The following is a 15,370-nucleotide window of genomic DNA, read 5'->3' on the forward strand; positions in this document are numbered from 1 at the left end:
TAAGTTGCTAGAGCAGCTCACGGGACTCAGGGAACTAGTTCCTCCCCAGGCGAGACGCTGTCATGGGTACGTGTTCTGTGCACTTATCCGAGAGAACCTGATAAAATCTTAATCCTGAGCCCATTTTCTCAAGATTCTTTGTTGCCAAATATCGATGTTCATGTCTTTCCATGTTTCATAAACTAATCAAGAGAAAGCTTGAAGCTCAATTTCTGTCCATGTAATTTAAGTGCTTAACGCAGAAGCGGATGGGATTCTAAAATGACAGAATCTACACCATGGAGGTCAGGACCCAAAAGCAATTAGAATACAGATGAGTGGGGTCATTTCCGCAGCCGTGACCCCTGCCAGGACCCCGTGTAGCCGCCCTCAAAGCCGTGGCTCCTTGGCAGGTGGTTGGTGCCCACAGTGACCTGGTCTCTGTTCTAATTGAGGAATCCAGAAACCAGCCTGGTGGGCGTCGCTTCCTCGTGCCCCGCCCTCCCTGGGTCGTGCCTCCAGCCACGCGCGTGGCCCCAGCCTCCTGCTGGGAGCTGTTTCCGAACCTGCACTCACTGGTTTCACAGCCAGAGGGTTGTCAGTCCTTCACACCGCCCTGCATTTTAGACCCCGTGCCACTGGTCCCGTGGGCCGCCCACCTCAGGGACGGCCCGGCTGGCGGCTGACGCAGCCCCTGTCTCCGCAGCTGCAGGGCACCATCCTGCAGTACGTGAAGACGCTGATGGAGGTGATGCCCAAGATCTGCCGCCTGCCCCGGCACGAGTATGGCTCCCCCGGTGAGCACAGGGGCCTCCCAGGACGGCGCGGGATTGAGGGAGAAAGAGGCTGTGGAGCCGAGGGGCAGTGCCCGTTGCTACACGACCACCCTGCGGGAGAGGGTGTCAGGGCGTGTGGCGTCTCCTTCCCGGGCCTGGCGGCGGTGCCAGAGGGTGTCCTGCGGACACAGGCTGTGCCGTGGGGGCTCGGCCCTCCAGCACCCCCAACCCTGCCCCCTCTCGCCCCCAGGCATCCTGGAGTTCTTCCACCACCAGCTGAAGGACATTGTGGAGTACGCGGAGCTGAAGACGGTGTGTTTCCAGAACCTGCGGGAGGTGGGCAACGCCGTCCTCTTCTGCCTGCTCATCGAACAGAGCCTGGTGAGCCAGCACCCGCCCGCCCCAGCGTGGCCGTCACCCCCGGGGGAAAGAGGGCGTTGGTGAGAGGCTTCATCTGTGGGGTGACTCGGGGGGAAGGGCAGCACAGCGCCGCCTTGTTCATGACTCTTTAGACGTTCACTTTAATTGTGTTCCCTACCCTTGAAACCCAGACGTGCGGTGTGGTGCGTGTGAGAATGTTCTAGTGCGTGAGCATGGTACACAGCCACACAGGGACCCCCCCATATGGAGCTGACCCTCCACGTGGCGGGAACTGGGCGTCTCCGGGGAGAAGTCCGCGTGTACGTGGACCACGTCGCTCACACCGCGCCGTCAGGGTCCCCTGCCACCTTCCCCAGATGGCTCTGTCCGTCCCCTACGAAGTGACTCCCTAACGCCACCTTCTGCTCCGTCCTAGTCTCTAGAGGAAGTGTGCGACCTGCTGCACGCAGCCCCCTTCCAGAACATCCTGCCGAGGGTCCACGTGAAAGGTGAGCCCGCGTCCCCCGGCGGAGCCGGTGCCTAGGAAGTTAAATAAATGGGAAAACAGAAACCTTCGGGGTTCCTGCGATGTGATCTCTTCACGTGCTTCTCAGTAGATGGCTGGGTGCGGGGTGTGGACCCAGAGGGACTGGACCTTCACTCCGATCTGCTTCGCTTTGGATTATATTTTCAGTCAATTTTCAAAAGTGAAGGTTGAACAGAAAGTCATTCCTGTCGCTTTGAATTAAAACATCAAAGCAGTCGGTTCTGCACATGAATTTTCAACGATAATCTGCACGGACCATGTTACTTTCACAGCCTTCCCTTTGTTTTCTTATGTAAACTGTAACGCTGTGATCATTCGCACAAGAGACAGTGCACGCTAATTTTTTCCACTGCAGAGGGAGAGAGACTCGATGCCAAAATGAAGCGACTGGAATCCAAGTACGCCCCCCTGCACCTCGTCCCTCTGATTGAGAGACTGGGGACCCCTCAGGTAACCTCCTGGGTCAGCCGTCGCTGTCCACGTCGGGCCTGGGTGAGGCTGGGTGTGCAGGCTCTGGGGGAGCCCAGAACAGAAGGCATCAGGATGTCGGACGGGTCCACTCGGCCCCAGGGTCTCCAGGGGGCGTTCGTAACAGGACCCGGTCACAGGGCGTTTCAAATTGTGAATCAGCTGCTTCCCTTGAACGTGTGTAGAACACCCCCTGGCAGGTGAGCCGTCTGCAGAGGTGTCGCCTGCTCCTGGTGTCCATCCCTCATGAAGAAGGCTTGGTCCCAGGTGTTTAAGAACAGACGGGGCGGGGGGCAGACGGGAGGCCAGGTATCCCGGGTCTGTTCCATTAGCTGCTCCTAGACCTGCCCCGTGTGGTGACGATGGAAGTGTCTGCACACATTGCCGCAGTTCTCTGCAGGCACCATCGCTCTGTCCTCGGCCGTGAACCCCACTGAATCGTGTAAGACGTAGGGAATACCTGACCTTTATTTGGTTTGATGCTTCTGCAAGTGAAGATCATTTTCCATTCAGTCAGGAAGAAAACAGGGTTTGTTGGTTCCGCCCTTGACCTCCCGTGTGGCCCCATCGCGTGCCTTCCTTCCCGCAGCAAATTGCCATAGCGAGAGAGGGGGACCTGCTGACCAAGGAGCGTCTCTGCTGCGGCCTGTCCATGTTCGAGGTCATCCTGACGCGGATCCGGACCTTCCTGGATGACCCCATCTGGCGCGGGCCTCTGCCCAGCAACGGGGTCATGCACGTGGACGAGTGTGTCGAGTTCCACAGACTGTGGAGCGCCATGCAGTTTGTGTACTGCATCCCTGTGGGCACGCACGAGTTCACGGTCGAGTAAGTGTGTGCTCCGGGCACAGGGAGGTGGCTGCTGAGCTGTTTAAAGCTACTGAAGTGCAGTTCTCACGTGACTTGGGGCTCAGCCTCTGGGAGTCGACCCAGGAAACTTAGGCACGTGTGTGTGCATTCCTCCAGCGAGGGCCCCAGCCTCCTGAAGTCCTTCAAGGAGGGTGTGTGATAGAAAAACAGGTTAGGAAACGGGGTCCAGAGGCACCCAGAGGGGTCTTCACCAGGAACAGGGACACGCCATCAGCTGCCCAGTTTTCCCAGAAGATGCCTGGGTCGTGGACGTCTGGAGACAGAGACGGATGCAGGAAAGACTTTCATTCTGCTCATGGCTTCTTGTTTTTTAATCCTCACTTGAAATTTTTCCATTCATTTTAGAGAGAGAGGAAGGGAAATTGAGAGAGAGAGAAACATCAGTAATGAGAGGAAATTGTTGATCAGCTGCCTCTTGGACACTCCTCAGTGGGGACCAAGCCCGAAATCCTGGCATGTGCCCTGACCGGGAATTGAACCCTGACCTCCTGGTTCACAGATCAACGCTCAACCACCCAGCCACACTGGCCAGGTGCTGACAGCTCCTTGTTTGCAGGCAGTGCTTTGGCGATGGACTGCACTGGGCCGGCTGCATGATCATCGTTCTCCTTGGGCAACAGCGGCGCTTTGCTGTCCTGGATTTCTGCTACCATCTGCTGAAAGTCCAGAAGCATGATGGCAAAGACGAGATTATCAAGAACGTGGTACGTGGACAAAAGCCTTGTGTCCTACGGTGACGTTTCATAGTAAAGCATGCTTTCAGTCTATGACAACTTCTCTCTCGGGGGATGTTTTCCATCCCAGCACATAAGGTGCCGCCGAGTGAAGCTTCCCTTTGATTCTCAAAATGAATCGTAATGAAATTGGTGAGTCAGGCAGTCTGACAGTTAAAATACCAAGTCTCCCATTTTTATCCTCTTCAGGGTTCTTAGATCTGTGTGTTAACATGGAGTCTCACGGGACGCGCGATCAGGCCCTTGGCCTACTGCCTGGTCTCCTGGCTTCCTTTGTGGTCGTCAGAGTGTGCCTTTCGGCTGCTCTTTAGATCGTTTTATCGTTTTCATTTTCTGAAATGTTTGTCATTGAATTCTAGAAAACACTCAGACATTATCTATTTGTCTACGTATCTATCTCATTTTCCCTGTGGCAGCCTTTGAAGAAGATGGTGGAGAGAATCCGCAAATTCCAGATTCTTAATGACGAGATCATCACCGTGTTGGACAAGTACCTGAAGTCGGGCGATGGAGAGAGCACGCCCGTGGAGCACGTGCGCTGCTTCCAGCCCCCGATCCACCAGTCCCTGGCCAGCAGCTGAGGACATGCCTGTGGCTGCTTTGGGAGTCCCGGTCCTGGCTGCATCAGTAACTGTAGGGCATGTTCTTGTCACACGCAGTGAGGTTTGTAGGGACTCGGTCAGTGTCCTTGTACCTGTGAAAGGGCACTTTTTGATCTGAAAGCCTAAATTTATAAAATTGACTTATTTTTCTAGCCTAAAATTGTCTATGCTTTTGGTAACTAGGAAGCTTGAGACTATTGGCTGCAAATTGCTGCCTTCCCGTTCTTACAGTTATTTTCCGTTTTTCTGTGAAATGTCCAAGTGCCACCGGGGTCATCCGTGTATCCCTCAGCCAGGGTTCAGTGACGTTCAGGGACTCCAGCAAGGAACCTGGATAGCTGATTGTCAAAAGTCGCTACTAATTAAAGTGGAAATTAATGATTGTTTAGCTTTTGTTAGGCCTTTTGCTAATGATCTTTTATGAATTAAAGTCATTCTTTCCTTCCCTATTTGTGTCAATTATTTCAGAAAAGAGTGAGCTTGACTCCTTGTTTCTACTAAATCCATTTGTAACATCTAATGTGTGAGGGATGATTTAAAGGGTGTGGAAATAAAAGGAATGAAACCTCCTTGCTGTTGATCATTTCCTGTGACCACCCTGTGTGTGTTGGCTTGGACAAGGCACTTCTCTGCTTATCTGGGTGCACAGACTGAGTCCTTGGAATGAGTCTTGCCCACCACAGCTTCGGAGGAGGAGTAAGTTATCTCTGTCTGTGGACACAGAGCACCGATTCCAGGTAGGACCCACGCACATGCTACTGAAAATGCAGGGTGAGCTGTTCCCTGTGCCGCTCAACCTGTATGTGTTTTCTTGATGTGAACTGATAACCTTGGGACCTGCATTCTGATGGAGGCAGTCTCTGTCCTCAGCCCATAATGAAAGGCTAGAATCTCGGGAAAAATGACTGTGATGATTACATTGACATAACTCAGATTCCTGTGTTTTAGAAGTGTTACAAACCACACCAACGGTAGTAAACACTTATGGAAAACACAAGTGATTTAAGATGTTAACTGAACCTCTTGGTTATAGGTTGATGCTCAACCACTAGCCACACTGGCCATGCCCAATAGAGAAATTAATGGAATAGAATAGAAGATGTAATAAGAGACCCAAATCCAAAGATAAATTTTTAAAAATATATATTTTATTGATTTTTTTTACAGAGAGGGAGGGAGAGGAATAGAGTTAGAAACATCAGCTGCCTCCTGCACACACCCTGCCCGCAACCAAGGTACATGCGTGTACTTACTACACAAACTTCACAGGATGCTGTCGGCGAATTCCTGTGCAAAAACGATCCTCTCCTACCCTCTTGTGGCCATTCAAGGAATAACACCTTTGTGTTGCTGTCCGTGGTGCTGAAACCCCAGCTAATGTCCTGTGAACACGACCAAAATTTCTAACCAGGGGAAAACAAAACAAAAAACCCCCACAAAATCATGGAGGCTGTCCAGGGCGGCAATCATTCCGTCCCTGGATGGACTGAAGCCATGGGTCTGGATTTTTTTTTTTTTCATGGGTCTGGATTTTTATTTTTCCCATGGGTCTGGATTTTGCACCTCTTCCCGCCCCAGCCCTGCAAAGGGAGGCCTTGGCTGCTGCACTGACATCAGGAACCTGTGCGTTTACGGTGTCAGTCCGTAACCTGGAGGCTGCCATTACGGAGGCGGCCAGTCCGTACAGCGAGGTGCTGGAGTGTCGCGAGACTCAGCGTTCTCGCGAGAGGCCGCCGTTATTGCGGCATGCCCTACCATGGAGGCCGCCATTATTGAGGTAGTCCGTACAGGGGAAGCCGCCGCTAACGAAAACGGCCAGTACCGAACAGGACGCTCTTAATGAGGCAGCCAGTAACCTGCAGGCCGCCAGTATTGAGGCAGCCAGTACCTGGAGGCCGAAATTACGGAGGCAACTAGTAGCCTGGAGGCGGCCACGATCGCGGCAGTCCTACCCTGAAGGCCGCCATTAATGAGGCAGTTATTGAGTACCGGGAGATGCAGCGCCGGTTGGAGACCTGGGATTTAAGGAATTTCCGTGGGTGATGATGATGGAGAGGACAAGACGCATGATCCGGCTTTACAGAATAGAAAGTCAAGCCTCAAAGAGAGGGACGTTACTTCTATGCACGTTTGCCAAGAACCGCAGGGCCGAGAGGGCCCTGACCGGCTGTGAAGGGGCCACGCTACCGCCGAGGATCTGACGGAGAGGGCGAGTCGGGGATTCCTGACGCGCCTTCACGTTCCCCCGCTCCCCCCCACTCCTCCACCGGTGACCCGTGGGTTTTCCATTTATCGCCCTTTTCCGGGGCAAGAAAAAGTGGTGGCAGGGCCGGAAGCGCGGTAGCCCTTGGGTTCGAGACGACGGCGCCGTTTAAGGCAGAGCGAGCGTCCTGGTAATATTGGAGCCGCTAGATTCTTCACCCGGGCTCCGGCCCAAATTGGAGAAAACCTACAATGTTTTGGCGGCCTATGGAAGGGCGCTGAGGGTCACAAAGCATAGGGTGCCCATCGAAAACGCCAAGCCTCCCAGGGCCACCGGAAGCCCCGCCCCTGGGCGGGGTCAGACAGCCTCTGGGAGGAAAGAAGTGAAGCCCCGCCCGTGGGCGGGGTCAGACAGCCTCAGGGCCACCGGAAGCCGCGCCCCTGGGCGGGGTCAGACTCTGGGAGGAAAGAAGCGAAGCCCCGCCCCGCGGCGGAGCGCGCCTGCCATGGCTGAGCCCCCCGGCGCCCGCTCCGCTGCCCTGCGCTTAGCTGCCGCAGCCAGCTGGAGGGCCGTGCGCGGACGCTACGTGGAATACTTTCCGCGAGTGCTGGAGTTTCTGCGGTGTCTGCGCGCTGCTGCTCCCGGCTTGGTTCGCTACCGCCACCACGAGCGCCTGTGCATGGGCCTAAAGGCCAAGGTATGAGAGCCCCTGGGACCGGGAACCGGCAGAGCGGAAGGGGCGGGATGCGAGGATCAGACTAGGACCGGCCGCCTGTGGGTGGGAGCGTTGCAAAAGGGAAACCTGCCCCGAAGTGGGAATTCTGAGCTCAGTCCCCTTCACAGGTGGTGGTGGAGCTGATCCTCCAGGGCCGGCGTTGGGCCCACGTTCTGAATTCCTTGTATCTCCACTTTCCAGTGTCTGGACCTACTGTCGTGCGGGACCCCAAAGCTGTGAGTCATCCCTGGGACAGTCCCCACCCACAGTGAGTCCTTGGTGCCTCTAACTTGTCTGCCTTTTTACCTTCAACAGACAGAACAGGATCTGAAGATCATCTCCGAGGCACAGGAAGCCTTTCGCCAGCAGGTGAAGCTGCTGGCAGAGGCCCCTGAGGATTTGGATTGGAAGTTGCTGGTGAGACTAGCGAATTTCGGAAACTATAATGTGGCTTTCTTTTCTAGTTCTTTTCTGACCAGATTTTTTTCTGTTGGCAGGAACTTGAACAAGAGTATGGGGAGCCCTTTCTATCTGCCATGGAAAAGCTATTTTTTGAATACTTGTGTCGGCTGGAAAAAGCACTGCCTACCCCCCACACAGAGCAGGTTTTCCTAGGGCAAAATGCAGAGGGCAGAGGGGAGGGTGGTTGAATCAAGGACTGTGGTCTTCATGGTCTCCCCTTGCCCACAGCTTCAGGATGTGCTGAGCTGGACGAAGCCTGGGATTTCTATCACATCTTCTTTTGCTTTGAGCCAATATAGTGTGGACATGGGGTGGCCACTTCCAGGTACCAGGACCATCTGGAAATATTAGGAATTTGGGGGTGGAATATGTAGCCTGAGATCTTTTGAGACAGCCAGCTCATTAGAAAGATTACATGGGCTTGAGACCCAAGAAACCAGACTGAGTTTATGTGTTACTCTCTGTTCTCTTTATAAGGAACATTCTTTTCTTTTTAGAGTGCTCTGTGACTAATTCAGTGAACATGTCAGAGTCCGTGGAGCCCAGTCCTCCTCAGCAGCCAAGACCAGCACTCCATCAGCCTGTGCCAAAAAGCAACTCTGGCCCACACCATCCTCAGGGACCAGCCTCAAGAAAGCACCCAGAACCTTTGGCTGGCCACCACTTCAATTTGGCTCCTCTAGGCCAGCGAAAAACCCACGCCCAGTGGACATCCACGAGGGTAGGCCATAAAGAGCACCCCACAGTCATGCTATTCCCCTTTAGGAATCGGAGTTCACCAACCTACGTCATATATCAACCCAGAACAGGAAAGAACAACGGACACACACAGCAGTTCCAGCAGGTGATGTGGGCACGAAAGCAGCCTCCACTGGAAAGTCTAGGAGTCCATCCCAGACCCTGGGTGGAAAGACTGTGAAGGAGAACCCAGCTGACTTGTCCGCCTCGGAGCAAAAGCCGTGAGTGGAACAGTAGCTTCTGCCTCCTAGCAGCACAGTCCTTGCCTGCTTTCCCTTCATCCTCTCTTCTTTGCTTGTTCCCACCCCAGGAATTGCTGGGACTGCTCCATGGAGCCCCTGAGATTGCATACTGAGTCAGGATGGGATCAGACAGCCTCCTCTCTTGGAACTTGAGGACCTGTGTTCATCTAGAAGAGTACTTAATTCTGGTTTCCTTCTTGCAGTGTGTCCTCCATCTCTGTGCAGCCCTGTCATGACCAGAGGGGACTTGGTTTTGGACTCTGATGAGGAGGAAAATGGCCAGAGTGGAGGAATGGTGAGTAGGGAGCAACAGAAAGCTGGGGAAAGAAGGGGATGGGGCAGAACAACACAGAGACCCATGCTCCCTGAATATAGAGGGCTCAGGGAATGTTTCAGATGACAGGATCGCTCTGCTCCCTTCTCTGCAAAACTATGAGAAGACAAAGTTTGACACCCTAGTCCCCACCTTCTGTGAATACCTCCCCTCTCAAAGTCCCAGTGCTATGTCTGCCCCTTCCCATGACCATGTAGGCTCCTCTGATAGGACCAGAATGCCATCTCATCTTCCCTGTCTCCTTCCTCCTCACCTCTGCAGGCCATTTGGTGGGGATAAAGTGGAAGCCCAGCCTTGGGTTGCTTGACTCTGTGGCCCAAATTACTTTGTAATGCTTGATCATTAAACTTTGTATTTGTTAAAACGCTGTGTTGGTATGAGGGAGGGGAATTAAGGCTTCTATAAGGTCAGTGTAAATCATTCCTTGGAAACATGACTGGACTCTCCAGGACTAAAAGAATCCCTTTGCCCTTTTACTTCCCTTGGAAAGTGTTGTTCAGGTGTATCAGAAAGATTACCAGGGCTGAGAACGTGGTTGAGAAATTACCTTTTGCTATTCTGAAAATATCTGTATGGCCTGATGCCAGAATATATACTCTATAAATTTTCATACTGCCAGGTTATCGGGAGGAGAGTGGTGTGGTAGCACTTGAATGGAGACGCTTCTTGGGAAAAGTACTCACTGTCCTTGACAAACCTGTCTACAATTTGCACAAACCTCTTACATCCACTTAGAAATGACCATCCTCAGAATAATTCTACTTCAAGCTTTGTCCTGCAAAAACGGGTCTTCGCACTTTATGCCTTTTCTCATCATAAGCTTACTGAGGAAGAGAGAAATATCCATGTGACAGACACAATGATCACTTGCCTCTTGCAAGTACCTGGACCAGGGTGACGGGATGGGGAGCAGACCTGCAACCCAGATTGTGTCCTTGACTAAAGATCGAACCCCAGACCCTCCTGTGTGTGGCTGACACTCTAACCACTGACCCACACTGGCCAGGACTTTTTCAAAGAACTCCTGAGCCAAGTACAACGACTGGAAGGAAATCAGATTTTACAAACATTTTTCAGTTTGTTCTATAAACATTCAGACTTAGAAATTTGTTTCAATTTGTCTTTTTATTATAACATGAGCTAGATTTCAAAAATCACCTGTGTCTTCTGACTCTCCCAGGTTGTGAGAAGATCTAAGGGCAACGACTCATTATGAAAGTATCCTGGAAAGTACCAGAGCGGACGTCACCCAGGTCCGGGCCCGGAGGGAGCAGAGTAACACTGCGGGCAGCCGGGCACAGAGGGTGTCCTGGCTTTGCACCAGGTGCCGCCCAGGACGGCCACCTCTGTGCAGGGACAAGTCACAGGACAGCAGTGCTCTGTGGGGTGACCTCCTACTCTCTGCTGTGCCAGCGAGTTGTCTTCAGTAACTCAGAGGATTCTCTATCTTAATTTCAAAATTAAGATAATTCCTCAGAAAGGAGGCATTTTGTAGGTAAATCACAGGCTAATATCTGTTCTTTTTTCAAAATAAAAATGACTTAAGACGGCCAGGGACTGACGAGAGTGGTGATGACAAATGTATACACATCATACTTTCATCCCCAATGAAAAAAATAAAGCATTTTTATAGACTTAAAGCTACCATTAGTGCACTTAGATTTTGGTGAAAGAAAAATTTTAATACCACTACAATGTTAACAAAAATTGGCCAGGTACTGAGGTTATTTTAGTGAGCTACCATCATTTAAATATAAGAAAAGTAATTTCTTGGTCCAGATTAGTGAGACCTTAAAAAAGATTGTCTCTAGAGAACATTATTTGAGAATACCGCTTTTCCCAACACATTCTGATTCTCAAATTCGCTTTATAACAACAATGATCAACTTTTGATTCTTGCTTTCTTAAAAAGCTGTCAGGTTTCCATTTCTTCGGGAGACATTCTCCCCAGTGTGCTGTTCAATCCCACAGGTTAAACTTTCTAAACTTTCTTCGTTATTATTAAGAACTTCGTACATGTTAGTGAGATTGCCGTTCATCGCTTTTTCATCTTTTCGGAAAGACACGGGAAGGCTGGCTAGACTGAAGCTGACGTCTTTGAAGGCGTGCAGCAAGAAAATCCCCACGATGATGGTGCAGAAGCCACTCAAGGTGCCGATGATGTCGTCCACAGGCATGTCCTGCCACTCCTTGAAGAGAATCGCCGAGCAGGTCAGCACCGAGGTGGTGAAGAAGACGTAGTAGATGGGGGTGACGAGGGAGGTGTTGAATATGTCCAGGGCCCGGTTCAGGTAGTTGATCTGCGTGCTCACACAGACCACCAGGCTCAGCAGCAGGGCCCAGGCCAGGGGGTGCTGCAGCACAGGCTGGCCAGCAAACAGCTCCTTGATCGCGATGCCCAGGCCCTTCACACAGGAGACGGAGAACGCTCCGATCACAGAGCAGATGGTGATGTACACGAGAATGTTCGTCTGTCCGTGGCGGGGTCCCACCACGAAGATCAGTATCAAGGACACAATGACCACAAGTGTTGCAAAGACCACAAAACCTGGAGGAGGCAAAGACAAGTTATATTTATGTCTTTACTAATGTTTGTTTTTTAGAGAGGAAGGGAGAGGGATAGAAACATCAAGGGGAGAGAAACGTCAGCCAAAGACTGAACTTGCAACCCAGGTCTGTGCCCTCGACCGGGAATTAAACCCTCAACCCCTCGATGTGCCGGCTGACGCTCTAACAACTGAACCACACCAGACAAAGCTTCAAGTTTGGATTAAAATTAAAAAATAAGTAAATTAAGGAGTAAAAAGGCAGTGAGACCAGTGAAGCTTTTCTTTGTTCTTACCCGGATCCCCGAGCTTGTGTGACATCTCGTCTAACGTCTCGATCTCCTCTTCCTTCGGCGCGTGAATGACCATAACCGTGGAGCCCAGAATGCTCAGCAAGCACCCGAGCTTCCCGTGGAGATTCAGCCTTTCATTGAGGAAGTATGAGGACAGGATGGCACTGAGTGGGGGAGGGGGGTAAGATCAGAAAAATCCGCTACTTTTCTCATCTTAAAACATCAGCACAATTCTCATTTTGAATAACTGAACTCAAACTAAAACACTGTGAGTTTACAAAGATTCTGGCTTTCGGCCAAAGGGATAGAAAATGTCTTCAACCGTAAAATGGAAGCTTCCAGGGAACACCTGCTTCACCACAGGAACCATCTTCCTACCGTAGGAAATCTACACAAAACTCCCAATAAGTGGGGCCACGGAAGAACTTACATCCTATTTAAGAACCTATGTTCAAACCAAGGCTTAGTATTTTCTCAGATTTAATTTGTCCTCACTCACGGAAGCATCCTTCTTACTTGTTCATTTAATTCTATATATTTGCCTGTTGTCAAGTTTAAATACTTTACAGCTAGTTTTAGCCTAGCCAAACATAAAAATACAATATAAACCTATAAATATAATAATGGTAAAAAATACACAAAAATAAGGACCAAAGACATATGCCCTATCTTCATATACAGTCCATGCACCTACACACGCACACACACAATCTTGTGGGCGCTGCAGGGAGGAGGAGACAAATCCCTCTCAATCCACGCTGGGAACAGTGACCAGGACGCAGACTTCCACGCGGGGTCGGCTGTTAGACGCGTCTTGGACTCTCCTTCTCGGCCAGCGGGCCAGCCCTCAGGGCACACTTCCTGCCCATCAGTGACTGCTGTTGGCACAGAACCCACTCACCGACCACCACCACTGACCACCGCACATGGGTCGGGTGATAACTAGTGACAAGTGCAACTTGGAATGTTAACAAGTTAAAATCAAAGTCAGACTAGTGCCGGCTCTGAATACAAGCGAGACCAAGCGTGAAAGCATCTCCGCCCACACATGCTCAGCGTGCCCACACAGAAGAGAACCTTTTAAAGCAAATGACAGCCACTCCGCCAGTCCTCAGGTTTACGGGTAAGTCACACGGGACTGAGGACTGCCCGGTCCCGCACACGGACTGTGCAAGTGTCAGCGCAGTGTCCTTACCTGACGAGGACGCTGAGCGCTCCCAGCGGAGTCACGAGGGTGGCCGGGGCAAAGGCGTACGCGGCGAAGTTGGCCACCTCACCGGCTCCCACTTGGAGACGGACAAGAGAGAACTCTCAGATAGGAACACAGCTGCTCAAATGGAGAAACCTGCACTTGCGCACACATCTGCATATACTAAGGGACGTGAAGGGTTTCTCAGGTCGCTTCCACGGGCTCTTACCACACACCGGGTTGCAGGTTGGATCCCTGGCCCAGCTGGGGTGTGTGAGGGAGGCAACGCCTCAATGTCTCTCTCTCATAGCGATGTTTCTCTCTCTCCCCCCTCCCTCCTACTCTCTCTAAAGAACAATGGGAAAAATATGCTTGGGTGAGGATTAACAAAAAATAAAATAAAACAAAACAATAAAAACATGTCCTTGGCTGAGTCTTACAAAATCTATATAATAAAAGCCTAAGCAACTGTTATGGTGGAATGACCAGGCAACCGGTCACTATGATGCACAATGACCACCAGGGGGCAGACGCTCAACGCAAGAGCTGCCCCCTGCTGGTCAGCCAGAGCCAGGCTCATGGTTGGTGACCGCAGCGGTGGTGCCAGGAGCCTCTCCCGTCTCTGTGGCAGCGCTAAGGAGCGAGGGGTCTCGCACTGCAAGAGGGCGCAGGCTGTGCTGAGGGACACCCACCCAGTGCAACATTTTGGTGCACTGGGCCTCTATATAAATATGTACGTATGTATTTCTTAACATATTTTTATTGATTTCAGAGAGGAAGGGAGAGGGAGAGAGGGATAGAAACATCAATAATAAGAGAGTCATTGATCTGCTGCCTCCTGTACGCCCCCCACTGGGGATTGAGCCCATAACCACTAATATGCCCTTGACTGGACTCGAACCCGGGACCCTTTAGTCCGCAAGTCAATGCTCTATCCACTGAGCCAAACCAGCTAGGGCTAAATATATACTTTAAAAAAAAACTTTAAAGTTTTAAAATTTGCTAGTACTATGAAACTGTAATTGTGTCTGCAAATATTTCAGTATACAACTACAGTATTTCCTTGAAACCATCTCTATACATACTTGAGAGCAGTCCAGCCCACCACAGCCATTCTTTAAGATATGCATGGCCACCTTGACCTGTGAATGAAACAACATTTTAGTTTCTTGGAACATTATCAGGTTCCTACAAATATATGACAACTATCAGTAATGACAGATCTTATTTATTTACTTACTTTTAAATACATTTTATTGATTTTTTACAGAGAGGAAGGGAGAGGGACAGAGAGTTAGAAACATTGATGAGAGAGAAACATCAGCTGCCTCCTGCACACCCCCCACTGGGGATGTGCCCGCAACCCAGGTACATGCCGTTGACTGGAATCGAACCTGGGACCCTTCAGTCCGCAGGCCGACGCTCTATCCACTGAGCCAAACCGGTCAGGGCAGTAATGACAGATTTTAAAATCTCATTTGTTAATTACTACTGCTTTGAATAAAGGTTCCATCACTTATAAAGGGATATCTTAGATAACATTTTTAAGATTATACAAGAAAAGGGGATGTGAGGATCATGAATACGTTAAAAATGTTTAGGTTTGCTGAGTGAAGGGATTAAATCAATCCTTATACTTCTTTTCTGGTCTTAACTCAGCTTTAGCAAACAAAGAGAGTGAACCAGTAAGAAGTAGCCCAACTGCTAAAGGGTGAGTCTGCCAGCGGACAAGTCACTTAGGTATGGTCACCCGACATCTGAGGGGTGACATTGGAGAAAGGGGGCCCCGTACTGCCCAGACGTGAAAAGGCCGAGCCGTGCTCAGTCTGGGGCTGCCACTGTGCCCATCCTGCCCTTTCACCTGACTGATGTGACTTCCATCCCAGCACCCAAAGGTGGGCCACCGTCCGTCAAAAACGCCATGCAAGTGAAACTCCGGCGTGTCTCCGGGCGAGCGCCGCCTGGGGGCTGACCAGGAATGAGGAGCACACCCTTCCCTTCTGGCAGCACAGGCCATGCTCCCTCCTCTGCCCACCAAGCTCCAGCAGAGACTAAGATCGGTCAGGGCTCCTGCTTCGGCGAGACTTGGAGACGGCAGCGGAAAAGGGGGGGGGGGGGGGGGGTATTTTACTGCCAGAGGTAAAAAAAAACTTTATTTAAAGTTTTAAAATTTGGGGTCAGAACCCGGTTTAGAGCTGCCGTGGAGGCTGAAGGACAGACGTGACCGGATGTCACACAACCTGGCAACTGTCACGAGTGCCCAGGCCGGTGAGTGGGGTCCCATCACACCAGGTGTCCCCCAGGGTCTCCTG

General features: G+C 51.2%; 3 protein-coding genes across 9 annotated transcripts in view; 2 read left to right on the plus strand and 1 right to left on the minus strand.

Moving 5' to 3' along the window:
- CYFIP1 (cytoplasmic FMR1 interacting protein 1) overlaps positions 1-4,905 on the plus strand; it is a 31,403-nt gene extending 26,498 nt beyond the window's left edge. For both annotated transcript variants that reach the window (XM_006753469.2, XM_006753468.2), the window contains exons 24-30: positions 686-776; positions 1,006-1,136; positions 1,552-1,624; positions 2,018-2,112; positions 2,720-2,958; positions 3,557-3,704; positions 4,151-4,905. In XM_006753469.2, the coding sequence (XP_006753532.1) occupies positions 686-776; positions 1,006-1,136; positions 1,552-1,624; positions 2,018-2,112; positions 2,720-2,958; positions 3,557-3,704; positions 4,151-4,315 (942 nt within the window). In that variant the 3' untranslated portion in view covers positions 4,316-4,905. The remainder of the gene's footprint in view (positions 1-685; positions 777-1,005; positions 1,137-1,551; positions 1,625-2,017; positions 2,113-2,719; positions 2,959-3,556; positions 3,705-4,150) is intronic.
- Positions 4,906-6,143: 1,238 nt separating this feature from the next.
- On the plus strand, positions 6,144-10,242 carry LOC102753622 (TERF1-interacting nuclear factor 2-like). Of its 6 annotated transcripts, none has more exons than XR_435144.2 (9): positions 6,147-7,236; positions 7,383-7,490; positions 7,570-7,671; positions 7,752-7,859; positions 7,945-8,041; positions 8,214-8,437; positions 8,521-8,671; positions 8,898-8,994; positions 9,116-9,394. XR_435144.2 is itself a non-coding variant. In XM_006753472.2 (9 exons), exons 1-8 carry the CDS (start codon positions 7,045-7,047, stop codon positions 8,958-8,960), a joined length of 1,047 nt encoding a protein of 348 aa, XP_006753535.1. In that variant the 5' UTR covers positions 6,149-7,044; the 3' UTR covers positions 8,961-8,991; positions 10,211-10,242. The 6 variants fall into 6 exon arrangements, 5 of the variants coding, with proteins under 5 accessions (XP_006753533.1, XP_015418508.1, XP_015418510.1 ...); XM_006753472.2 differs by lacking the exon at positions 9,116-9,394 and adding an exon at positions 10,211-10,242 and having other exon boundaries at positions 6,149-7,236; positions 8,521-8,675; positions 8,900-8,991; XM_006753471.2 differs by having other exon boundaries at positions 6,150-7,236; positions 8,521-8,675; positions 8,900-8,994.
- NIPA2 (non imprinted in Prader-Willi/Angelman syndrome 2) overlaps positions 10,137-15,370 on the minus strand; it is a 5,966-nt gene continuing 732 nt past the window's right edge. Inside the window, exons 2-5 of the mRNA XM_006753474.2 lie at positions 14,144-14,200; positions 13,065-13,155; positions 11,873-12,033; positions 10,137-11,578 (exon numbers count right to left, since the gene is read on the minus strand). Coding sequence (XP_006753537.1) covers positions 10,935-11,578; positions 11,873-12,033; positions 13,065-13,155; positions 14,144-14,200 — 953 coding nt within the window. The 3' untranslated portion in view covers positions 10,137-10,934. The remainder of the gene's footprint in view (positions 11,579-11,872; positions 12,034-13,064; positions 13,156-14,143; positions 14,201-15,370) is intronic.

This window comes from Myotis davidii, unplaced genomic scaffold (assembly GCF_000327345.1).
Source record: "Myotis davidii unplaced genomic scaffold, ASM32734v1 scaffold811, whole genome shotgun sequence".
Classification (NCBI taxonomy): domain Eukaryota; kingdom Metazoa; phylum Chordata; class Mammalia; order Chiroptera; family Vespertilionidae; genus Myotis; species Myotis davidii.

Bases quoted from the DNA above. Each gene is read 5' to 3' on its own strand.
- LOC102753622 (XM_006753470.2), top strand. From the start codon at position 7,045: ATGGCTGAGCCCCCCGGCGCCCGCTCCGCTGCCCTGCGCTTAGCTGCC. The intron at 7,237-7,382 runs GTATGAGAGCCC...TCCCCTTCACAG, and splicing joins GCATGGGCCTAAAGGCCAAG to GTGGTGGTGGAGCTGATCCT. The intron at 7,860-7,944 runs GTTTTCCTAGGG...CCTTGCCCACAG, and splicing joins CTACCCCCCACACAGAGCAG to CTTCAGGATGTGCTGAGCTG.